This window comes from Mustela nivalis, assembly GCF_964662115.1.
Source record: "Mustela nivalis genome assembly, chromosome: 11".
NCBI classification, from domain to species: Eukaryota; Metazoa; Chordata; class Mammalia; order Carnivora; family Mustelidae; genus Mustela; species Mustela nivalis.
The window spans coordinates 110,188,721-110,214,434 of NC_139030.1; the positions used below are offsets into that span (position 1 = coordinate 110,188,721).

A 25,714-nucleotide genomic window follows, 5' to 3' on the forward strand; every position below is an offset into this window, starting at 1 on the left:
GCACTAGGGTTAATGCTAATGGACAGCTGAAGCGCCACAAGTTTGGGAATCACAGTGGCTCAAAAAGAAGACAGATGCATCAAAAGACCTCGCACCAGTGCTGTTCAAAGTCAGACCCAAAAACCGGAACCACCCAAAGCTGGTAGGTCCATGGCCTACTACCAGTCTACACAGGAAAATAGGCTTTTATAAGTTTTTTTATAGCAATTTGGTCATTTACCTTGTCTGTTTAAACTAAAAACAGGGGCGTCCAGGTGGCTCAGTGGGTTAAGCATCTGCCTTCAGCTCAGGTCATGATCCCAGGGTCCTAGGATTGAGCCCCACATCTGGAGCCCTGCTCAGCGGGGAGTCTGCTTCTCCCTCGCCTCTCCCCCGTGCTCAAGTTCTCACGCACGTGCGCTCTCACTCTCACTCTCTCAAATGAGTAAATAATACCTTTTTTAAAAATGTTAAAAAATAAACTAAAAACAACTAGAGATTGGTTGTTCTATGTGTTCCTTTCATTTTTCTGGTATCAGTCAGGAACAGGTTTGGGGAGTTTCAGGATGGAAGGTGTGAGAGGCACTGGTCTAGAGTGGCGATGAGGCCCTCCTCCAGCCTCCTCCTGAAACAGCACCGAGTCGTGGGTGCCTTAAACACAATGGCCCTACCACAGGGAAAAAAGCAAAGGCCGAGAAGCAGCTGTCCTTCTTATGACCGAGGGCAAAGGGATCCTAAGAAGGACAAAATCCGGGGAGGATGAGAGGGAAAAAAGGATTCCAAGTAGTGAGTGGTCTACTGAAACCCAAAGGCCACGTTATTATGTAACAAAATATCAAGAGAAGAGAAAACTACAGGAAAGAAGAATGGACTCCATCCCACCAGATTTCTACCAGAGGAATGAGGTGTTTTTGTTTTCCTCAGAAAAACTGAACACCAACCCCTCTGAAACAGTACCAGCAACCTCCACTTAGCTTTTCAATATGGAAGACACGTGAGCCCCCCAGGAGATGGACTCTCACTGCAGGAGGGAGCAGTGTGGTTTGCAACTCTGTGAGAAGGAGGAGGCCATGCACTGGCATGGCTAATTAGTGGATGCGCTGTCTTCTTGGAATGTATGTTCCGGGGGAGATGAAGACGTGGCCAACACCAATCAAGCCAGTGACCACAGCCCACTTCTGATGACTCACTGAGGAACAAAGTGATACAATCAGACCCTCAAAAATGTATCGTTAGTCATGATGAAGAATGAGTAAAGCCTAAAAAAATTAATAGCCATAGGAATAATTTCATCTAGTCCTCCCTCCTGCTTAAATAAAAAGGAAGGTGTGAAGTGACTAGGCTTGTAGGTACAGTCGAAAGGACCGGAGTAAGGAGTACGGGCATGAGACACACCGATACAAACGCCTCCTGTCAAGGGACATAGTTTTTAACTTGCCTTGCTACCATTTCCACTGGTCAGCTTGGAAAGAAACAAGAAACTGTACTACTTCTAAGAATTCAATTATTTCACCAGAAAGAACTGGTTAGTGACAGAAGAGAGGAAAAAACTTGCTCCCAAGACACCAGTGTCCCCTTAAATTACCTACTATAAAGAGGGAGTTGTGAATAGTGAAAGATCTCCCAAATTTCTGAGCAAACAGAGGTCTAGAGCCCACACCCAGAGATTCAATGAATGCTCTAAAGAGGGATGGGAAACTAAACGATGAAATACTGTCTACACATAAATAGAGAGCAGAAGCTTTAATGAAAAGTAGCCCAAGCTGCGATTACTGGACTGGAGAAAAGCAGGAGAGCGGGCTACAGAAGCAGGTGGGGACCAGATCACACAGCACCTACGCAGCAAGCACAAGGGACTTGAAATTTATTTTAGCGCAAGAGAAACCAGTAAAATGTTTATATAAAAAATATCCTGAGACAAATGAAATCAGAAAAACAATATATCAAAACTTAGGAGATGCAACTTTTAGGAGGAAAGTTTACAGTCACAAATGTATATATTAAGAATAAAGAAATATCTCAAACAAACCTAATATTACACCTCAAGGAACCAGAAAAAGGAGAACAAACTAAGCTCAAAGTTAGCAGAAGGAAGAAAATAGTACCAATTAAGGCAGAAATAAATGAAACATAGAACTGGAAAATAACAAAAGATTAATAAAACTAAGAGATGGTTTCCTGGAAAGATAAACCAAATTGACAAACCTTCAAACTAAGCAAGAAAAAAGAGATGTCTCAAAAAAATAAAATTATAAATGAAAGAGGGGACATTCAACAAATACCATATAAATACAAAGAACCTTAAGAGGTTACTATGAACAATTACATGCCAACAGATTGGACAACCTAGAAGAAATGGTTAAGTTCCTAGAAACATACAAACTACCAAGAGTGAATGGTGGTAAACAGAATAGTAACAAGGAAGATTGAATCAATAATCAAAAACCTCCCCAAAAAGAAAAACCCCAAACTAGATGGTTTCACTATTGAATTCTACCAAACATTTAGGGGAGAATTAACACCAATCCCTCTCACTCTTCCAAAACATTGAAGAAGAGGTAACATTTCCGAACTCCTTTTATAAAGCCAAACTTACCCTGATACCAAAGCCAGATAAAGATACTACAAGGAAACTACAGATCAATATCTGTGATGAACGAAGAAGTTAAATTTTCAATAAAATACTACCAAACTGAAATCAAAGGCTTATTCAAAGGATCATACCCTGGGGTGCCTGGGTGGGTCAGTCAGTTGAGCGTCCCACTCTTGATTTTGGCTTAGGTCATGATCTCAGGGTCCTGGGATCAAGTCCTGCCTGCACAGTGGGAAGTCGGCTTCAGGGTTCCGTCCCTCTCTTTCCACCCCTCCCATCCCCCTGCTCACAGAAATGTTCTCTCTCTCAAAATAAATAAATCTTAAAAAAACAACAACAGGGATCATACTCCGTGATCAAGTGGTATCATCCCTAAGATGCAAGGATGGTTTAACATACGCAAATCAATAAATGTGACACATCACATTAAGAGAATAAAAGATAAAAATCATATGAACATCTCAACAGATACAAAAAGGCATCTGATGAAATTCCATATCCTTTCGCGATAAAAACTCTCAACCAGCTGGGTAGAGAAGGAATGCACCTCCGAAAAGGACATAAAGGACTGGCCCACAGCGAACATCATACTTGGTGAAAGGCTGAGAGCTTTTCCTCTAAGATAAGAACAAAGCTGCCCACTCTCACCCTCCTATTTGGCATAGCAGTGCAAGTCCTAGCCAGAGAAACTATACAAGGAAAAGAAATAAAAGATACCACAATCAGAAGTAAAATTGTCTCTGTGTTCACAGACTGGAAGAATTAACACCATTAAAATGTCTGCACTACCCAAAGTAATCTACAGATTCAATGTAATACCTAGCAAAATTCCGAAGGCATTTTTCACAGAAAAAGACAAAAAAATCCTAAAATTCATACAGAACTACAAAGAGAATGCAAATAGCCAACGCAATCCTCAGAAAGAAGAATGAACCTGGGAGTACTACACTTCCTGATTTCAAAACACTAAAAGCTATAGTCATCAAAATAGTATGGTACTTGGATAAAAACAGACACATAGACCAAAAAAACACAATAGAGGAGCCCAGAAATAAAACCATGCTAACGCAGTCGACTAACATTTAACAAGGGCAGCAAGAATACTCAGTGGGGAAAAGACAGTCTTTTCAATAAATGGTGTTGGCAAAATGGGGTACTCACATGCAAAAGAAAAAAACTGAACCCTACCTTAGACCACTCAAAAAGTAACTCAGAGCGGATTATAGACTTAACTGTAAACACCTAAAGCTATAAAAATCCTAAAAGAAAACATAGGCTCTGGATATTGGTCTTAGCAATGATCTCTTGGCTATGACTCGCAAAATACAAACAGCAAAAGCAAAAATAAATAAGTGGGATTGCCTCAAACTAAAAAGCTTCTGTAGAGCAGAAGAAACAATCAATAAATGAAAAGGTAACCTTCAAAATGCAGGAATACTTGACAAGTCATGTATGCGATAAACTGTTAATATCTAAAATATATAAGTAACTCATACAACTCAACAGCAATAAGGAATAATAGTAATCAGATGTAAAAATAGGCAAAGGACTTGAATAGACGTTTTTCCAAATAAAACACTGAAATGGCTAACAGGAACCTGAGGATGTGGTCCACGTCACCAATCATCAGGGAAACGCAATGCAAAGTAAGTGAGCCATCACCTCGCACTGGTGAGGATGGTTATTACCAAGGAAAACAAGAGATAACAAGTGCTGGAAAAAATGTGGTGAAAAGGAAAGCCCCGTGTACTTCCGGTGGGAATGTCAGTTAGTACAACCACCATGCAGAATAGTGCAGAGGCTCCTCAAAAACTCAGAAACTTCCAATGATGGGATTAGTGTCCTTATCTTGCTCTGACTCATTTCCTCTCCCTGTGTGTCTCTGTCTCTCCCACCTGAGGACACAGATAGGAGGTTTTCACCCAGCACCAAGTCAGCAGGCACCTTGATCTTGGACTTCCCAGCCTCCAGGACTATGAGAAATAAATATCCATTGTTTAAGCCCCCAGTCTATGGTATTTTGTTAAATCGGGTTGAACTGATGAAAACAAGTGGGGACTCTAGAGCTTAGATATATTACCTATGTTCAAAATCCCAGCTCTGCCACTTGCTCACTGGGAAGTTCGGACAAGTTGGTTAACCTTTCTGGGACTCAATTTTCCCATGATTAAAACGGGGGTAAGAAGAGTACTTATGCATGTAATTTGCTAAAGCACAATGCCCAGCACAATGTGTACTTATGTCCGGAGCTACTGTTTTTTTGTTTGTTTGTTTTTTTAAGATTATTTATTTATTTATTTGACAGACAGAGATCACAAGCAGGCAGAGAGGCAGGCAAAGAGAAAGGAGGAAGCAGGCTCCCCACAGAGCAGAGAGCCCAATGTGGGGCTCGATCCAGGACTCCGGGATCATGACCTGAGCCGAAGGCAGAGGCTTTAACCCACTGAACCACCCAGGCGCCCCGGGAGCTACTGTTTTTACCCAACGGCATGGCAGTGGTTCTGTGGGAGGGAAGAGAATCAGAATTTGTCACTTTTGCAAGAGGCTCTAACAGTGGTGTAAAATTTATAAAAATAAGTTAAAGATTCTAAATTTAAGCTTACAATAACTTGGTCGGACAATACTAGATTGAGCGTATCTGACCTAACAGAAGTAGACATACAAAAGACCTACAGTCCTTGCTTGGTGAAAAGACCGGAATGACTCCACAGACGTGTTACATGAACAGAAGCCTGGTATCCATATGAAGAGGGGGAATCGTTCCAACACAACCAAGACCAAACCTGGAGTATATACTGCATCTTTCTCTCTTCTTGGGATGTAATTTTGTGAGGCACATAGACAAAATGGAATCATTCCAGAATAAGAGGACCATGACAGTGAGGGTTTGGGAATGAGATCCTATCCTCCTCGTACACGCTGTAAAACGCTGTATTTCTCCTTCACGACACTGAACACTCTGTATATAAACTACATGTGTACATGCAGACATACAATACAGTGCCTGTGTAGTACACATTCCATGCACATATAAAACACAGAGCTACTGTCCATCTTCTCCACGAGTCTACAAATTCTGTAAGGACAAGGGTGGTAACTGGCTCACCAGTATATCACCAGTACTTAGGACAGTACCTTTCACCTTATTAGTATTCCTATAGGTACTCAAAAATTATCTCCTGAGGGCTCACGGGTGGCTCAGTCCACACAGTGGCTGACTTGGTCTAGGAGCAGGGAGCCGGGCCCCTTGTCAGAGAGTCTGCTTGAGGGTCTCTCCTTCTGCCCCTCCCTAGACCTCAACAATAAACAAATACATCTTAGAAAAAATTATTTCCCGGATGAACGAATAAACGACTACGCATGACACAGGAAATTTTTGAAGACAAGGGAGGTTTAGCCCTAGGAAGGTACACATTGGTGGCTTCAAATAACTGAGTGACTGCCCCGCAGAAAACAAAGTACACTAACTGGATAGGGCTCCAGACCGCAGAGGTTAAGATCACTAGGTAGAGGCAGAATTCAACTCTAGGTAAGAAAGAACTTGTGTTGGAGAACCTGTATGGCGAATGTAGCAGTCGGCTTTCCAAATCCGTGAGCTCCCCATCAGTACGAAAGAAGGGAGTGTGGCTGCTCCATGATATGATATGGAACATATCATATGTTATGATATGAGCGTATACTTCATATACTTTCAATGATATGAGAGTATGCTTCCTGTTACTCTCCATTCTTTTTTTTTCTTTTTTTTAAGGATTTTGCTTATTCATTTGAGAGAGAGCAAGTGAGCACAAACGGGGTGGGGCAGAGGGAGAGGGAAAAGCAGGCTCCCCGCTGGGCTGGGACCCCGACACTGGGCTCCATCCCAGGACCCCGGGATCACGGCCTGAGCCAAAGGCAGACGCTCAACAGACTGAGCCACCCAGGCATCCCCACACTTTCCATTCTTACACGCGAATCAATAAGACTTTAAAGGCACAAATTTTAAGGGGGGCTTATGAACAAAATATTCATTTCAGTCAGTTGACTGAAATATCCCTGGGCAATTTTCTTCTCTTAATAATCAGAGGCCTGAGGTATGCTAATCTGATCACTTAATAGCCCAGCAAAGTAGGAAAGTTTAAATTCCTTTTTGGCAAACTAGTAGAATCATTAGAGTCTGGTGTCTACAACAAGAGCATTTTATAGATAAAATAGCTGTGGAAATACCATCTCCCTCCTCTCCTCCTCCCTCGGGGACTTACCGTTCCATCAAAGAAACTCAGCTAAGAAATTAACCTGCCCAAGCGTGGACTCAGAGAGCACAGTTCTTCTCAATTTTTTCCCAGTTAGCTGGGCATCATGTGCAAAATTGTATTTTTACTCAAAAGCATCATCAATCATACGAATTACCTTTATTAAAAGCACAAGGAAAAAAAAGAAAACCTCTCCATTCAAGGGTCTGTTTTATGGGGAGGTTGCTAGCCCACCTAAAAATATATAGAAAAATCTCAATTCCTTAGGCTTCAAAGACTAGAGGGAAACTAAACATTTTTTCCTCCTCACTCTTTAGCTGAGGTAAGATGTGCCTGTGGCCTCTCAAAGCCCAAACAATTTGTCATTCATCAAGGAAATGGTAAGACCTCACAGGTCTGAGGCCTTGGAGGAAAAGTAAAAGACCTTGAAGTAGATCCGGAATCCAGAAACAGACTCCCATATTGGCTGAAATCCCGTTTCCTCATGTGAGAGATGTTAAGTCCTTCCCAGAGAACATTCCGTGATCGGAATCAGCAGCCTCCTGCGAAGGAGCCCTCGCAGCGGCCTGTGCAGCTGCGTGGTAGTGAGGCCCCACCCGCCCTCTCTCCTCAGCATCAGCGCAGAGTGTACCTTCCACAGAGAAGGAAGGTTGTCCCAGGCTGGCCTTACCTGTTTTTCCTGCTCCGCTCTCCCCGGTAATGAGAATACACTGGTCCTTATCTTGATCTCTTAGGGATCTGTATGCTTCGTCAGACAGGGCAAAGCTGCAGGGGATAATGGGAGAAAAGTCCTTAAAATTCAGCTCATTATCATGTGTTTATCAGATGTAGCCACAGGCTCTTTAAAGGATTGGGAAATACTTTAGATAGGAAGCTGAGACATCAGACTTTATTTCCTTCCAAGTCTTAAAGGAAATAAATAAACCCAACCATCCTTGTGGCCCAAGTAACTTTTCCTTCGCATTCTCTAGGAAACAAAATAGTACCAATTTACCAGACTCTGAAGATTTGCTTTATTAAACCCAATGTGACCCTTAAGGTTCATCGTATTAGAATCTGGGAAAGTCAGAGAACCAAGGAGAAAATGTCACAGCCCATGTCCAAAACTGGGATGCAGAGGTTTTTAGAACAATACACTAGTTTCAAAACAATGAGAAAAAAATTTTTCAAACGCTATCTGAAAATCGCTATCTGAAAAACGCTATCAAATACCAAATAGCTGGTGTTAGCATCATTCAGCTAAAGACAGAACTGCTGTCTTCCCAGACAGCAAGTGAAGCTGTACCACCACCCGAGGCCCGCAGTACCACGTGTCTGCCGTGGGCCTTCTGCAGTCCCTCAAGGTCCTCACTGGGCCCTGTGATGACAAAGGACCCCCCATCAAGACCAAGTCGGTTGGCAGGTTGATCTTCCCTGCCTTGAAGCTTACAAACAAGGTAAAATGTGCCCCGAGCTAACGGAAAAATAATTCTGACAATATGGTCCTGTGTTTAAAATAGGTAATTCCTTTGTCAACAAGGACTTACCGAGAGTCTCTGTCGTAGAAGGAACATGCTGGGAATGGAAAGGTAAGTCAGGCTCGGCTCTGGCTCAGGAATTCTCAGTCAAAAGCAGGGGAGGAAGACAGGAATAGAAAACAGCAACCCAACAGGTTAAAAGCAAGAGAGAGATCCGTGCAAACACTGCAGAACAAGACAGAGGCCTTGGGGGACGGGGAATGGAAGGGCACAATCTTCAGGGGCAGAAAAACAAGTCCTAAAGATTATAGTAGCAAGATTAAGGGCTTCTAGGCAACAAAGGAAAAGACAAAATAACCCAGAGTGCAGGGTGGAGGGGTAGCCACGAGCCGTTGTTCACTGCTGGAAGGCAAAGCCTAAGAAGGGCCAGATGAGCGATAAGCCAGAGAAGGAGATGGGCAGACTCGGAATCAGAACAGAGCCGGTAAGGGAGCCACACTCCAGGACGGTAAGCAGGGAGTGGCAGGATCAGGTACAAATTAGACAAAAATAGCAACATCTACCAGCACTGTCTCCAAGCCTTTCCTATTTAATCACTTTAAACCTCAACAACAAAACTACCAAGAATAAATTATTATTAATCCCATTTTCAGACTATGAAACTGTGGTAGGGAAGATGTGATGTGCCAAGGTCACACAGCCAATGGGACACGGCAGAGCTGGCCTGGAGCCCTGTTACTGGCCACCAGGATACACGGCCACTGCATGTGGTACAGGGCCAGGGAGTACACAGGAGACCAGGCTGGAGACCAGGAGGCCAGGGCAGGGCGGGGCTCTAGGGAGAGGTCAAACTTGGCTAACCAGACCACAGACGGCCTTTCATTCAATGACTTTGGCTCTTCTTGAGGAAGTGTGCGGCGCCATTCATGCTGACAATTTACAGAGCTGATGTGCCAGGAGGAGATGCTCACATACTCACAATCAGATCTGACCCTTCCAACAGTCGATGAAACAAAGGTTAGCCTCCTCAAAGAAAAATGACCCAACTCAGACTGAGACATGACATGACATGTCTGTGAGCCCTTTCCCAGGGAAGGCGTAACTCGCACCCAGAACAACCGCGTACCACATTCTTCGCCTCCTGTCACATCCTCTTCGGACTGTAATCTTGTCTTCTGGCTGGACTACTGTGGGGCCCTCAAAGAGCCACCATGAGCCTTACTCTAGAACCGTGATTTTAACAAGCCCAGTGCCCAGCCCATAGTAAGTGAACCCTACATCCAGCTGCTCAACCAATGCATGAAGAAGACAGAATGGAAATATCTAGCACAAGGGGCTTTTTTCTGTGACCAGCGCACAGTGATCTCCTTCTGCCCACCAAGGTCTTACTCACCTCTCAAATCCTTCTCAGTCGTTCCCTGTGAACCAGCACCTTGCTCACCCACCCCCCAGACCGCTCAGCATCCTTCTCTCCTGTTCTCTGATGCCCCCGGGTGAAAATAAGCAGGGCCAGGTGTGCACGGCTACATATCAGGGCAAGTGTGGGACACATCCTGGGCTGGATTCTCTACACGGAGACCCACAGCTCACCACCGACCTGACCTTGAGCCTGCCGCTCACTCCTGGCCGAACGGCAGTTTCTTCCCATACCGACTGGGAGTGGAACCACATCCTTGAGCTGGCCAGCTGTAGAAGAGCTCTGTACGCGTTGTAAAGCCGGAAATAAATGTGTGAAATCTTTCTGTGTTACAATCAGTTACGCCCACATCTTCTTATCCCTTCCCCGAAGGCAAGCTCCTCTAGGGCAGAGTCTTTCTGTCTAGTTCATCTCTGTGCCGTCCTGCATAGTTATAAACACAAGACCCTATAATACCAAAATACGAAAGAATGAAGAGTGAATTCTCTCCAAGCTTTGACAGTCACTACTGGCGTGAGGCCCATGGAACAGTAATTAGGAGATTTGTTTCTTCTTCGTTTCTTTTCATGGACTTCCCGCGGGAAAGAAAAGCGGCGTTTCGATTGCTCACCTGCCTCACTAACACATCACAGCAAATGCAAATGAATCTTTCCCAATCCATACACTGACTGCTTGGGTGAACATACACCTTCCCTGCGCTCCTGAGACCACCCGTTACTTATGTGCCGCACCATTCACAGACCCCGAGTGATGCGGAAGTACTCCTCGCATGAGGAACGACAGAAGACTGTGTGTGTGCATGTGTATATGTATACTGCACACACACACGCACACACGAGGCTTTAGAAGATCACCAAGAGACCCCACCAAGAGTTTATTTCACATCAAAACACTGACGTTAAACACTTGGTTTTACTTAACTGCCATCCCCCCAAACTGGGCTTGATTCATCTAGTGCGGTATATTTTCATGCAAGATAAAAGCTAAAAGGGAAAACTATTCTTTCTCTGGACAGCCACGGAGTTCAAAGTGCCCTGAAATATACCAGCTGAGGCACGTGAGCACGGGAAAAACTGGGTCGGACATACTGACACACCCAACCCCAGCACGGCACCCCCGTGATCATCCGCTGACCTCGTATAAACTCCGATCGGGACTTGCACTTACTTAAAACAGTGACCGAGGGGCAGCCACGAAGGACGCGCGCCCCGCTCCCGGTCTTGTGCTTCTCTCTGGCAACACCGGCACGCACCCGGCACCGAGGCCAACACTTACAACTACAGACTGAAGCCACATGCCGGTCCTCCAAACCACTCTGTAATTAAGGAACCTAAATAAATCTTTAGAGAAGTTTTTACTTAAAAACCCTTGCGATCCATATGCTTTGCATTATTTTGTGAGTGTGTCAGCACTTGACTCACCGCACGCAGAAATGAACGGTTTATTCTAGCAGCGGGGCGAGCACAGGTTCTGGGCCCCGCCACATCAAGGGCGCGGTTTTCTCCACCTCTCAGTCCTCTAGTTGAGCTCTAAGAATAGAGACGGCCTGACATGTGAAAGCCAGTCTTGATCCCCCTTCATTTCCAGATCAGCTACACGGCTGTTCTGCTCGTGGAGTGAACTTTCCTCAGCACCAGGGATGCTCGCTGCATCCCCAAATGGCTGTTATCTAACACTTTTCAATTTTAGGAGTTTGGTTTGGGGCTCGTGTTATTTCCCATCAGTGTGGAATGTAGGACTGCACGGTCACAATTATCTAACCAGTATTCCCGTTCCTCCCCCACCATCTTTCTGTTCAGAACGTTCATCTCCCCAGCAGCTCTGCTTTCACGGTCATCAAAGGTGACGGCAGGGCTTCTTTGCCCCAAACTCCGTGCTCTCCACGTCCTGCAATCTCCTTTCTAAGTTTATTTCATCTACGACGCAAAGTAGGAAAGACGACAGCAAATACGTCGCCACTACCTACAGTGTATGCGTTTCCCAGTAGACCTCAAGTTTTCACTCGCTCTGGATCTCCCAAAATGAGCTGCTTGAAATGTTCCCCACGAGCAGGCTAACCCACTTTCTTAGTCTGTCATCTCCACGAGCCAAAGTTTAACAGAACAAAATCCGTCGCAGGAAACTTCCCTGAATTTAGGTAACTGTTTCTAACAATTTATTTCATGACATTTTTCTTCAAAAGCTCTCAAAATGGTATTGCCTTTAATTCAATCCTGAAATCTAGAATATTTTCGAATCACACTAGGGAAATTCTGCTTCTGACTTTAATCCTCTGAGGATAGTCAGCCTCAAAATTCTCATCTGCAAGTCAGATCTACAAACCTCCGCTATTTTTTTTTTTTCTTTCTAGGTCTGGCTCAGCCCTAAAAACTAGGTTTTTCCAAAATCAGGTAACACACACAACAAAGTGTTTTTCAAAAATTCCTAATCTCCAAGTGTTCCACCAATTTCCAAGTTCATTTGAACCTAATCAAGGGCTGAGAGAGTCCACAAGAAGGACAGAGAAGAGAAGGAAAAAAAGGGATAATTATGTATGGTGTGTTTGGCGTGGAAACCAAGAGGGTTGTTTATTTGTCTGCTTATTTTTAAGGAGAGGCACAATGTTGGTCTTCCTTGTAAAACATTATTGCAGGTATCTGTACATCAATCACTGCCTCATATTCCTAAGTCAGAAAATGTTCACCCACTTGAAAAATATTACCTTGTTAAATTAGTATTATGCTCTACCACCAGACATTCACTGTATCACATCTGAAGGGAAAACTTCAGGGAAAGTAAGTCAGAGAAAGTCAGAAACTATACCTTTTTATCCTGGAAAGCTTTATTGCATTCTTCTCCTATGCTGGCATAAACATGGTAAATTAACACATTTTTCACAATATTGTTATCCCCTCACAGCCACATTATTGGTAAGCATTTCTTACAATCCAAGCCTCAGAGCAACAGAAGATGGAGAACAAAAATAAGTTTCTCCTCAAAATAAACATCAATGAGCAAGATGGTCACTAGAACACAAAAAGGGAAGACTATGAAAATAAGCATAAAGAACAGGATTGAGGGGAGAGGGATGGTAAATGGACCTACATTTCTTCAAGATTCCCTTATTTTATAATTAAGTGGGACAAAATTAACTCAATAAAGGTCCTGAAAATTATAATACCTGGAATAAGACAAGAGCTACAAAGTAATTAAAATAGAATAAAAAAAAAAAAAAGCCAGGAAAGAAGAATAAACACAGAGGGGACAAACATACTGATAACTACATTAAATATGAATGGACAAAATACTCCAATTAAAAGGCAGAGGATGTTAGAATGGATCTAAGAGCAAAATCCGGGGCGCCTGGGTGGCTCAGTGGGTTAAAGCGTCTGCCTTCGGCTCAGGTCATGATCCCAGGGTCCTGGGATCAAGCCCCACATCAGGCTCTCTGCTCAGCAGGGAGCCTGCTTCCTCTTCTCTCTGTCTCTGCCTGCCTCTCTACCTACTTCTCTGTCAAATAAGTAAATAAAATCTTAAAAAAAAAAAAAAAAGCAAAATCCAACTATAGGCTGCCCATAGGAGTCACATGTAAAATATGAAAATATAGATAGGATGAATGAAAATAACATGAAAAAAGATATACTAGGCCAAAATGACTGGTTAAAAAAATGACATCATACTTTTAAAAAATACATTTAAATCTGAAGAGGTCTCTAGTTGCCACATAAGAGGGATGCTATGTGGTGACACAGCATATGGCATGGAGCAGATGAGACTTAATTATCTTAAAAAATGAGCTACAATCATTTTTGAATATTATATCAACATTTAATTTTCTAAATTCATAGACATTTGTATATCCTAAACATAAGTAGCCACACTGCTTTCTTTTCAATACATAATTGAAAAGGGCTTGTTTCTATTAGCTACAAAGCAGAAATAATCTCATCAGGGATGAATCATTTTAAGATGACATCTGTTCTGAAATGACAAAAGTAAAGCATCAAATAAAGCTCAAAAGTCAGGCTTTAAAATAGGGTATGACAAATACGCACAAAAAGTTTCTTCTTCCTTTAGAATTACATTAGTTTTTGAAAAACGGACTCTCACACAGTATTTTTGTGAAATTCCATAGACCGCCTGCATTAACTTCAATGTATACCTGGCCTTCAATATTTCTTAATGTGTCACACAAAAATATTTTTTAATCTTTAACAATCAAATGTAACCATCAGGGTGACAAAACTCACAGTATTTAATGTTTTGTATATATAAAATCATTTGCTTGTGTTATAATGTTTTAAGGAACAGTAGAAATCCCTGTGGATAAGAAACTCTTCCTAGAACTTACAAAGCTCTTTATTTCAAATATTCACATGCTAATTATGAAATATAATCCAAAACAAACAGCAAAGAGCACTGAAGAGGTCATCTTTCAAGATGTTAGAAATCTTATTTACAATCCTCTTGTGATGAAGAAACTTTGGAGTGTACCCAAATTCTTCTGACCCTATGCACCTGACCATTATCAAAATCACAATGGAGAGCCCACATGCACCCCATCCCCGGCCAGCCAGCCGAGAGTCACTTCTTCTAGATAGCGCTATCAATGGGGACTGGGCCAAGAGGTACTACTTTTTCAAAGGTGGGTTGCCAAAGCCAGGTCCTGGAGATATGCATTAGGAAGAGACAAAAGGTTTAGAGAGACTAAATTAGGCCAGGAAGGAAAAGGACCAGACTCAAGATACGAAAGCAGCGAGGAGGAAACATCTGCTTTCAGGGCCTGGAAGCTGCTCTTTGGAATTTAGCACTGATCTCTCATGGGGCTCAGGACTTCCTTCTGAAAATGGTGCCCAGAGCATGCGATGCCACAGGGGGAAAGCCCCACAGCGGCGCGGCATCCTGCCCGGGGTTTGCAAGCGTCCAGAAGCAAAGAGGCTGACTCCAGTCGTGAGTGTTTGCTGCTGCAGGGCCTCAGCTCACAGAGTAATGAAGAACGAACGGCTTCTCCCCATCGAGATCGAATCGGTCCCCTAATAAGTAAAATGGAAGAGTGTGTGGAAGATAGAAAACAGCCACAGGCCAGGGCTCCCAGGGAGCTCACGGGTACCCGGGAGAGAAGAGACATACTCTCGGTGTGGGTTCTGAGGGTGACGATTAGGAAAATCTGTCCTCTAGAAGCTTAACATAAAGTCCCCCAAAACGGACGTAAGAGAAGGTAATGAACACATCTGCAATCTACAGACATTCGGAAAAGGAGAAAAATGACTTTTATTGAGAAAGTTATGTCACGGGAAGGTGCAAAATTCCACAGCATAAGCAAGGGCAGAGGCTGGGGGCGTGCAGATGGCAAGGAGGAAATTACGATATTTCCCCTGTTCAGTAATTAACAAAACACACCTGATTTGGAGGAAAGAACAGAGACAATTGGGCTTCTAATTCAAATTCGGTAAGCCCTTTAAGTATTTTTAGGATCCCTTTTAACAAAAGAATACTAACAATCCCCCTATGCTCATAAAAATAATTACACAGTCATAAATCTATAAAAATAGCCTTTTCTGCTCAAGAGAAACGCAATTTAAACAAATTCCCAACACAATGGTTTCCAAGCTTTTTGGAAAAATAGATTATTTCAACTAATTTCGTAGTTCTTTTTTTTTGTTTTTTAAAGATTTTATTTATTTATTAGACAGAATCACAAGTAGTCAGAGAGGCAGGCAGAGAGAGAGGAGGAAGCAGGCTCCCTGCTGAGCAGAGAGCCCGATGTGGGGCTCAATCCCAGGACCCTGGGATCATGACCTGAGCCAAAGGCAGAGGCTTTAACTCACTGAGCCCACCCAGGTGCCCCTCATAGTTCGTTTTTATGACTTTCTTACAAGCAACCAAATTCTGGAAAAACGTCCCCCAAGGGAAAATATTCCAAAGACCTTCCCAATTACTCTTAGGAGTTCACGTTTTACTCATTAAAGTAAACAGAATGACTTCAAATTCACATGTTGCTGATTTTTCAGGTAGATATTCCTTCCTGAGTAAAAGCCTGAAGACAGGCCACTTCCTATGTGGCTCCGTGCATCTTTGTCTGGCTCGGCACAGATATTCTGATTTAAGGTACCTCACATCGACATCCCGCAGAGGTAAGTCTGTTCAGTAAACGGAACCTTTCAGGTTTATAACCTTTAAATATAAACCCGTATCATCGGACTTAGCTAGCCCCTCATTGCCTGCCCTGTGCGCGGGATTCCATGAAGCTGACCCCAGCCTTCCTCCAACAGAAGGCAGAGATACGCGATGCTGGCCTGCAGGAGAAGACACTGGGCTGGGGACCTCAGTCAAGGAAGGGCAGAGAAATCTGCCTGCACTTCTCACAGAAGGCATGGAAATGGGAACCCTAAGGACACCCTGCTTCGGTTTATTTATTTATTTTCATTAATGCACAAAGCAGAGGGAGTGGGCAGTCGTGGAAGGCTAGTACCAACTTCTTCCAGCTCTGGTCTGTGCCTGCAGTCCACGGAGCAGCGAGGCGGCAGCTTACACAGCACCGTGTTTGGGGTCTGACATGCAGCAGGTACTTGACAAGGGACTGAAAGGCCGGCGGGGCCGAGGTTTGCGCAGTTACATTACAGAATCAGGGTCACGAATCAATTCACATCTTGGGAAGTGAGATCTGCCACCATGTCACAGGGTGGATGCAGAATTCAAGGAAATCAACAGGATTTCAATTTTAACAGGATGCCTGATAATAAGTAGACACGTGCACATAGGCACACACACAGACACACCTCTGTGTATACACAGTGCAACACTATGGAGGGAGGGAAGTGACCAGGGAAAAAGAAGAAGAGGAGGAGGAGGAAGACGACAAAGAGGGTGACTTCGATTATTAGCTAAACCCACATCATGATTCCATAAGAGAAACATTTTGGAAATAGTTTTAAGAGAATCCAGTATTCGTTTATTCAGTAAGAGCACTCTGTGTGTCCGGCAGAGGAATACCAATGATTCTGTCTCCACCCCACACTCCCAGTGTAGAGAAACCATGTACTATCTAACTAGATAATCATCCAGTCCTGTGAGGACAAGTCCTGTGGTCTGTGTGGCTTGCTTCAAAACAACATAACCTTCCCCTGAGACATGGGGGGGACTGGTACTAGGAAAAAACTTTTGAATCAAAACTTTGCTTGACTCTTTCATCCAGGTACCCCATAGCTTTCAAACCCACCCCTTCGTCTCCTCCCCATCCTCAGTTTTTTACTGTCTTAGACAAGTTCCTCAGTCCTGGTCCGAGCTTCAGAAACTCTTAAAGGGGTCAATATCCAGGCAAGACTTTTCATGAGTAATCTTAATATAATACTGTCAAAATACAACGTCATTTTTCTGCCATGACTCTTTCTCCATCCCTAACCTTGGCCTAGCTTTAGCCAGATTTGAGTTCTTGCTTTTATGTTACTGTAACAAAGTTTATTAAAACCTGCTTCTGTAAAGAAAAACTTGTGAAAGCTCAAAGCACGGTCCTAGATTCCTGTCTTCCAAAACTAGGGTTCTATAAAATACTTTCAATTTTAAGTATCACACACTTACAGTGTTCAGGCATCAGAGAGAAGTGTTAGACACGTGTTCGAGGATTTCCTAGGGGACTGGATAGAACTGAAGTGATCCTCGTAGCCCACAGGCTCCCCTCCCTCCCAACTCCCCCCACCCAGGGTTTTAATATGGGGTTGAAAATCTATTCAAATGGGGGTGCCGGGTGGCTCAGTGGGTTAAGCTCTGCCTTCAGCTCAGGTCATGATCTCAGGGTCCTGGGATCGAGCCCCGCATCAGGTTCTCTGCTCAGCGGGGAGCCTGCTTCCTCCTCTCTGCCTGCCTCTCTGCCTACTTGTGATCTCTATAAATAAACAAAATCTTAAAAAAAAAAATAAAATCAATTCAAATGAAGTTTGTAAATTCAGGACATTGATAAAATGCAGAAACCTTTCCTCTCAATTTCCCTAAAGAAAACAAATAAGCCCATTATTACATAGCCAAATCCTTGTCTTAATTTAAAAAAAGAAAAAAAAAAACTCAGTGATTGGAGCACTGGGTGGCACAGCTGGTTAATGTCCAACTCTTGGTTTCGGCTCAGGTCATGATCTCGGGGTCTGAGACAGCCTGCTCTGGGCTCTGCGCTCAGGAGTCTGCTTGAGCTTGAGCTTCTTGCCCTCCGCCCCTCCCAGTGTACTCTCTCTCCCTAAAATAAAGAAATAAATCTTTAAAAAAAAAAAAAAAAAAGGAACTCAATGATTGAAGGGAACAAGTCAGAGGACTGCAAATCAGACCATGGAGATAGAAACCCCCCACCCCACCCCCCTCCCTTCCAACCCCTCTAATCCAAAGAGCAGGCTCTGGGCTTGGGATGACTGACAGCCCTCTCTGAGAAGACGGAAGGATGACTACTTCTTACTGGGTGTGTCTTCCAGATGGTTCTCACTCCCGCTCCCTCCCATACCCGGGTTCTGTTCTTCACCCAAGGGAAAGGACTTCATGGGAAGGTCAGGAAGGCTCAAGATGCCAGGAGGGCTGTTTTGTACAGTAGTTACTGCTTTCTACATGTTGTTTGTTTCTTTTAATGTGAAAATGTTTGCCTTTTTAAAATGGCTTCAAAGTGGCCACATAAGAAGGGGTGATCCAAAAATACCAAACGCCACTCAGCCCGCGGCCGGCTTCCCTGCAACCCTCCCGCGAATGCGCCGCTCCCTCCTGGACAAGCTTCCCTGGCTCTCCGCCACCGGCAGAGCGTGGCCCAGCACTTTCGCAGGAAACGATGCAACAGCAAGAAGATTCAACACTGACCCAGAGAGAGGGCCCTGAGGCTCCAAAGGGCTCTGACCCGTCTCCTGTACCATGCCATCCCAAAAAGCACAACTCCAAGGTGACCTCAAAGACAGAGCACTCAAACATATGCCTTCAAGCACTTCAAGCCATTTCACGCAGTCGAGAAGGGGCTGCAGGGAAGCGGCTGCAGTGACACGTCACATGCACTGATCACATATTTGAGAGAAACACTCGGATCTTTGAGCGGGAGGGGAGTGTTTATTGCCAAATGTCCGCATCTGACAAGGCATGGCCCTTAGAGACCAAACTTTGAGAAACTAAGAATAAAGTCCTTAAAATCAGCAGTCACCGTCCCATAGGAGCTGGGGAGGGGCGAGAGACCCACAGGAGAACCCACTATGCGGAAGGCACTCAGGATACAAACACGGGTCCCTGAGAACGAGGCACAGTGCCGGTGGATGTTTTTGCTACAGAATATAAGGCCAAGACCAGCTTCTATCTTCAACACAAAACCTTCAACTCAAAAACTTCCTTCATGTGTCTCTTGACTGGTCGCTGCTTACCCCGAGAAGTAAAAATAAGGCAGGCCTCCCACAGAATGCAGTCTCTAGGAGCTTGCTTTCTCCCGGGTGTGCTGCTCGTTACCGACCAAGCAAGGCTCGTTCCAGGAGCGGGTCTAGCTCTCTTCCCTGGTTCACCTCCCTGCCAGTTCCCCTCCGCTTCGCTGCCCCCACCAAACACCCTCTTCCCGCGGAGCTTCCTGCCTACATACCTTTAAAATCCCACTCACACGTCTATTATATCCCTAGCATATGGACTTTCAATTTTTGGACTTTTTTTTTTAAACTACAGTTTCTCTCCCTTGAGAGCAGGAATTATGACTCACCATCTCCATGCCTGACATATAAATTTCTATAATGAATTCTAACAGTCTTTTCTCCTGGTCATGCAGGAAATTGACAAAATTAATTTATGGTGTTTTCAAAGCCTGTGTTTGCTTACCAACTATTTAATTAAAAAATAAATAAATAAACCTAATAGTGGAGAAATCCAAAGAAATATTACGACTCAAGTATGCATATGTAAGTACACATTCATGTATTTACAAGAAAGAGCTCCATGGATTTAAAATACTCAAAGAAGAAAGTCAAAGAGAGATAGGATTCTGCTTTACACTTGCTAGCTGAAATTCTTCCTTTAGGTTATGCTTTAGTATTCAGCAATTCTCTCTAATGCTGGTCTGTATACGTTCTATTTGAAGACACAGGCAAATGATCACCTAAAATCTTCTGCCTTAGAAAGGCTAAGTGTGATGGTACTTGCACTAGTAACACTCCAGATCCCTGCGAGTTCCTCAACGAGGAGGCAGAAGCAATTAGTCCTCTCCAGGCCCCGCTGCTGAGAATATCCCGCCCCCATCCTTCCTAGAGACCCACCTGAGACAACCTCTCTTCTCCAAAAGAGCTTTACAGGCACTTCTCTGCGTTCCCAGAGCAAATTACCGCTTTTATCTTTAATTTCCTTCCAGAGTCTGGTAACCCCTAGCTCTGGAGTGCCTACAATCCACCCGCCGGGAACCGGCCTGGCAGCAGAGGGTGTCAGAGCGAAAATGAGGCTGTCTCTGTTCTCCGGACTCTCAAGTTCAAGCCCCCACCCCCCACGGGCTTGGAAGAGTCACGCTCATCACAGACCCCTTATGCCGCGCAAACCAAAACCTCCGCCTGCAAGAAGGTACAGAGTCAATGTCCCGCAATCTATGGTCTTCAGGACGGATTTTCTGCACCAAGAAAATCACTGGGACTGGCAGAGGCAGGGCACACGACATTTTTGTCAGATGAAACCAGTACATGTCTGTAATTCAAATGGATAAAAACGCGGCAACAGCCCTCTGCTCTGCGCCCTATGTCTTTCTCGCCCAGGCCCAGCATGCCACGGAACCCACCTGCTTCATGACAGTTCTAGAATCACGCCCGGTTACCATCCCTGGAGCTTCCTATATGCCAGGACAGGCCTAGTGGTAGAGAAGGAAAGTCGACAGAACTTGGAACAAAGGCGGACTTTTCAGTGGTTCTAGCACGGAGCACTCACTGGAGGAGGATCTCCCCGCAACCCAAATAAAACAGGCATTCGAGTAGGGACCCCTGAATCCCAAAACTACCTTCTGGTTCCTAACCTTAGTGATAAGGTTTTAAAAAAAGAAAACACACACATGTGCAGGAGCATATATAACTGCTCTCCCCTAACGGGCATTCGTCAGAGCCCTGCTGATTGAGAAAATACCAGAGTCTGCAATCGCTCCCCAGGTGACAGACGGGCCATCCCCTGCCCCACTTAACTGCCTAATCACCATGATAAACTAGCGCAGGTCCAGAGAATCGTCTTTTTTTTTTTTTTTAATTTTTTTAAACTTCTTTTTAAGATTTTATTTATTTATTTGACAGAGAGAGACAGCGAGAGAGAAAACCCAAGCAGGGCGAGTAGGAGAGGGAGAAGCAGGCCCCCCGCTGAGCAGGGAGCCCAACGCAGGCTTGATCCTGAGCCTCAGGCAGATGCTCAATGACTGAGCCACTCGCGCTCCCGAGAATCTTCTATTTATCTCATCTTACAGCCCACATCTCTATAGAGAGGAGGGGGCCGTCTATTCGAACAATTCTCCACTTGCTGCATTAATATTCTTAAATTGATGAGAGCCCCACCCATCACTCCGTGGATTTAAAATTAAGCCTCTGGGGACGCTTGGGTGGCTCAGTTGGTTAAGAGTCTACCTTTCGCTCGGGTCGTGATCCCGGGGTCCTGGGATAGAGTCCTGCACTGGGCTCCCTGCTCAGTGGGGAGCCTGCTTCTCTCTCTCTCTGCCTGCTGTTCCCCCTGCTTGTACTCTCTCTCTCACAAATAAATTTTTTTTAAATCACATAAATTCTTAAAAAAAAAAATCAAGGCTCTGTCTTTTCTTGATGACAGAGTGTGGACTCTAGGACACATTCAGAGAACACAACCTCTAAATGTCAGCAGAACACCTTTCATTCAAAGCCCAGCAATGAGGAAACAGAAACCAAACAAAGGGAACACAAAAACTGTCCCCGCTGATCACCGGAAGGAGAAAGTGCGCTCTCCCTGTTCCCTGCGCTCCCTGCGTCAGCACCAGCCACCAAGAAGCCAGGTCCCCATTCCACGCTTCTTAACCTCCATGCACACGGGGGCACCCCCGGCGCGGATGCCTTGCTCCTCGGTGCCCCACAACTCCACGGGCTCCGGTCAGGTCCACAGTGGTCCCGCAGAGCACCCAGGATGACAACCAGTGCCTTACGTGTCCCATGGACTTCCTCTGGCTCACCCGTGCTCCGGGTGGGACCCTTTAGAGGCTGAAGCTTCCTTAGCTTCCAGGCAAGCAGCGTAAGAAGCAGCGATATAAAATTCACCGCCCTGTTTTCTGCAGAGAAATTTTGTTGTTCAAGACGACATTCTTGACCTGCTCAGTCCCAGAAGAGAAATGTCTTTCAAATCTAACTGGTAAGGCAAACTTGAGCAACTCAAGTGCTTTGATCTTACGTGCAAAAATGATTTTGTAACTGATATTTTCCTTTTGGTTCTGACTACCAGGAAATGAAACTCCAAGTTCAATAACCATACAGGACATCAGGGTATTAACTTTTGCTTAGGTTTCCTTTACTTTGTTTCTTTTACTATGACTTTAAAAAAGTTAGTCATTTTATAGTATTGCCTATAAACTGGTAAGCTGTCTCCTGTCAACTTCCAATGTGGGGAGGGATATAATAATTAACTCCCAGTCATATTCCTCACACATTCCTGAACTATAAAAAAGCCAAATAATGCAATAGTGTAACTAAAATTGATGCAAACAGTAATAGCTCTTCTTTGGGTTTTGTTCTTTTTTTTTTTTTTTGATGGGGGAGATGATACATTGATAAGTGGAGGGATAAGTAGTTAGGTAGACAGACAGACAGATAATCTGCTTCAGAATATATGAGCCCTTGGGGTGCCTGGGTGGTGCACTGGGTTAAAGCCTCTGCCTTAGGCTCAGGTCATGATGTCAGCGTCCCGGGATGGAGCCCCACATCGGGCTCTCTGCTCAGCGGGGAGCCTGCTTCCTGCCTCTCTCTGCCTACTTGTGATTTCCATCTGTCAAATAAATAAATAAAATCTTTAAAAAAAAAAAAAAAGAAAGAAAAGACTATATGAGCCCTCTTATAAGCACAACTAAGAAAGGCTATGTCTCAGAAATTTTTCATGTATTCACTTAAAACTCTGACATTCAAAACTATTCACAAGTCTTCAGCATCAAGCAGAACAAATTATATCAACACTGAGTGTAGAGAAACTTCGAAAGGATTTTGCTCTGCCACATGTTTTGGAAACAGGAATTCTGAATGCACGACTGTTGACATGGATTCCGTATCTGCTGAAATCATTCGCACATCCCTAATTTTGTGCTTTCTCCCTTATTCCTCACCCAACTATATGAAACCTCCTCAGCTTTTCTGTAAAAATCCAATATTCTTCTTTCTTGCTCATTCCAAGAGGACTCTTGCCTTAAATGCTTTTGTGAAGGTACTAACAAGGACGCATAAACTTACGCAAATGTATCATCCTGTTCACTGAGGTCTCCAATGTAAACCAACTCTCAGCTACCAATAACTCAAAAACAGTGAAGATTTATTTCCAGAGAGTCACCTCTAAAAAGAGAACTGGAAAATACCTGCCTTCTCTTTAGTGTAAATAAGACCTCTCAGTGACATCTCCAAGTTGACTGAGGAGTTTCTGTCCCAAGTGCCCAGTGGACAATGAAGCTGGAAAAGGGCAAACGCGAGCTTCAAATCTAGATTTGTCAGCAGACTTTGATAACTCTAATGTAGATCAGGACCTCTGGTGCAGAAACTCCAAACAATGAAACGGCCCCACGTATGCACCACGAACTATTCAAGACAACTGAGGCAAACCTTACATTCACTAACGTTAAAAAAATATTTCTAGCAACTTGTTTTCCTAAAATATCCCCGATAAAGAGAATCATACACCCATAGAATCTTCCACTTGAAAGGAACCCTAGAATTAAATATTTCCCATTCATTAATTTTTTGTTGACATCCACAACTCAAAGAGCACAACTGTACTGTCGGTACAAGTTAATCTGTGAATATTCTCAACATACACTCAAACCTCATCCTTGAAAAACTTCATTATTTTGTTCTCTATTATGACTATTTAATGGAGTTGTTTCCTATACTGTAAAAACTGTACTAGGGGCGTCTGGGTGGCTCAGTGGGTTAAGCCTCTGCCTTCGGCCCAGGTCATGATCTCAGGGTCCTGGGATCGAGCCCCGCATCGGGCTCTCTGCTCAGCGGGGAGTGTGCTTCTCCCTCTCTCTCTGCCTGCCTCTGCCTACTTGTGATCTCTGTCAAATAAATAAATAAAATCTTTAAAAAATAAAAATAAAAATAAAAACTGTACTAGACCATCTGGAACTCCTCCCTCCTCCCTCCTCCTTTGCTGGCAGCAGTCCCTGACTATCAAGCTAAGACAAAGTCTTTACAATTTGGCTTCGTCTTTTGATATGAATTCCTGGAACATGAGGTATTTTTTAACATGTGATTAAGGCTTATTGGACCTAGTTACATGATATTACAGACTCTGCCACGGGCCAGCCGCTCTCTGGGCACTGGGAACGCACTGAACGTCTGCGGGGCGAGGTGCAGGGGGAAGGCAGGCCGTGAGGAGAGTAAGTAAATACCGCTCGCCGGGAGGGGTGAGAAGAGAAAGAAAGCAGGGAGGAGAAAGAGCGAGCGCTGAGACAGGGCAGAAGGGGAGAAAGGGGCGCAGGCTGCAGCCCTTGGAGAGGACACAGTGAGAGGGTGACATCTGAGCCAAGACCTGAAGGAGGTGGGGACGGAGGCCGTGCGGAGATGACAGACAGGTAGAGACATCCCAAGACAGGTAGGGAGATGGGCAGATGACTGACACCCCCACACCCACACCCCCACACACCCACACACCCACAGAGGCTGAGGGGCTAGGACGTTCCAAGCAGAGAGAACACTAAGTACGAAGTTCCCAACATCCAAGTGCGCATCTGGCTTAACAGCCGAACAGAATCCTGTTCTAACGACGTGGTACGTCACTGCTCTGGTTCATGCTTTCCAAAGAGCTGGTTGGCAATGATTTTTAACCATACCTTCGGGTACACTGACCTACCCATATTAATAGTGACAATGAGTGAGATACTTAATTTGGCGCTCTTGTACCATTCAAAGGCAACAGAAAATTTAGTCTACTCCCAAAAGGAGACATTGTGCTGTAGGTAAAACACAATGTGCACACATGAGATAGCCTGCTTCTTTTTAGTAAGTGCTTAGAGATATATATATAAACTGGAGCTTGCTTTTCATATTCAATAAAAGCATTTACAAAAAAAAAGGGGGATATTTTTCCAGATTAAGAGGATGCAAGAAAAGTATATAAAGGATATACTTCAAATATGTTTACAAATACTTGATGAGGACCAAAATTAACAAGAGAATCGTATAAACTTGGAAGTAAAATTCAGAAGTAACGTACTATCTACATTATATAAGATGAAAATACAGAGTGACATTAAATATTGGGGGTGAAGAGGTAGGTTTTGGTTTTCCCACCATGAAAATTAAGATTATTGCCTTAAAATTAGAATTTGGTGGTCAGAAATAATATTACAATACTTCTGTAATCATTTCTAAAATTTTAATACTTCTTCACCTTCTATCTTTGACTATATCCACATTTGGAAAAAGAAATTAACTAAAATTGTCCTTAAGCACAGCTTAAGCTCCCCAGCGTGGGGGAAATTCAGTTTTAGTTATTCACCACCCATCTGGGAAGGGTTGAATTCAAAAAAATTAACATTGCACTGGCTTAAATTTCAAAGCTGTTTAGAACTATTTTGCCACAATTCCCAAAAGATGAATACATAAATTCATACAGATGAGGTCACCATCAAATTTTCTAAAACTCCCAGTAAACATATTGTTTGCAAGAAAATCAATAATATGGGAGTTGCACCAAAAGCAGATATATTGCCACAAACTATCAAAGCATTTAAACGCATCTTCAATGTTCACATATCAACTATTCCTGTAAACAAGAACAATGAAATGTGACACTACTGAAACCTTTGTTCATAATAAACCAATAAGCGACTAGCCTCTATGCTGAACAGCAGTGTGCAGAAAAAATAAACATGAAAAATGAGTGAATG

General features: G+C 43.9%; 1 protein-coding gene across 4 annotated transcripts in view; it reads right to left on the reverse strand.

The window, feature by feature from the left end:
* The window catches only part of MYO1B (myosin IB), a 175,072-nt gene that overhangs the window by 83,395 nt on the left and 65,963 nt on the right, over positions 1–25,714 (reverse strand). For all 4 annotated transcript variants that reach the window (XM_082690485.1, XM_082690486.1, XM_082690487.1 and 1 more), the window contains exon 4: positions 7,475–7,569. In XM_082690485.1, the coding sequence (XP_082546611.1) occupies positions 7,475–7,569 (95 nt within the window). The remainder of the gene's footprint in view (positions 1–7,474; positions 7,570–25,714) is intronic.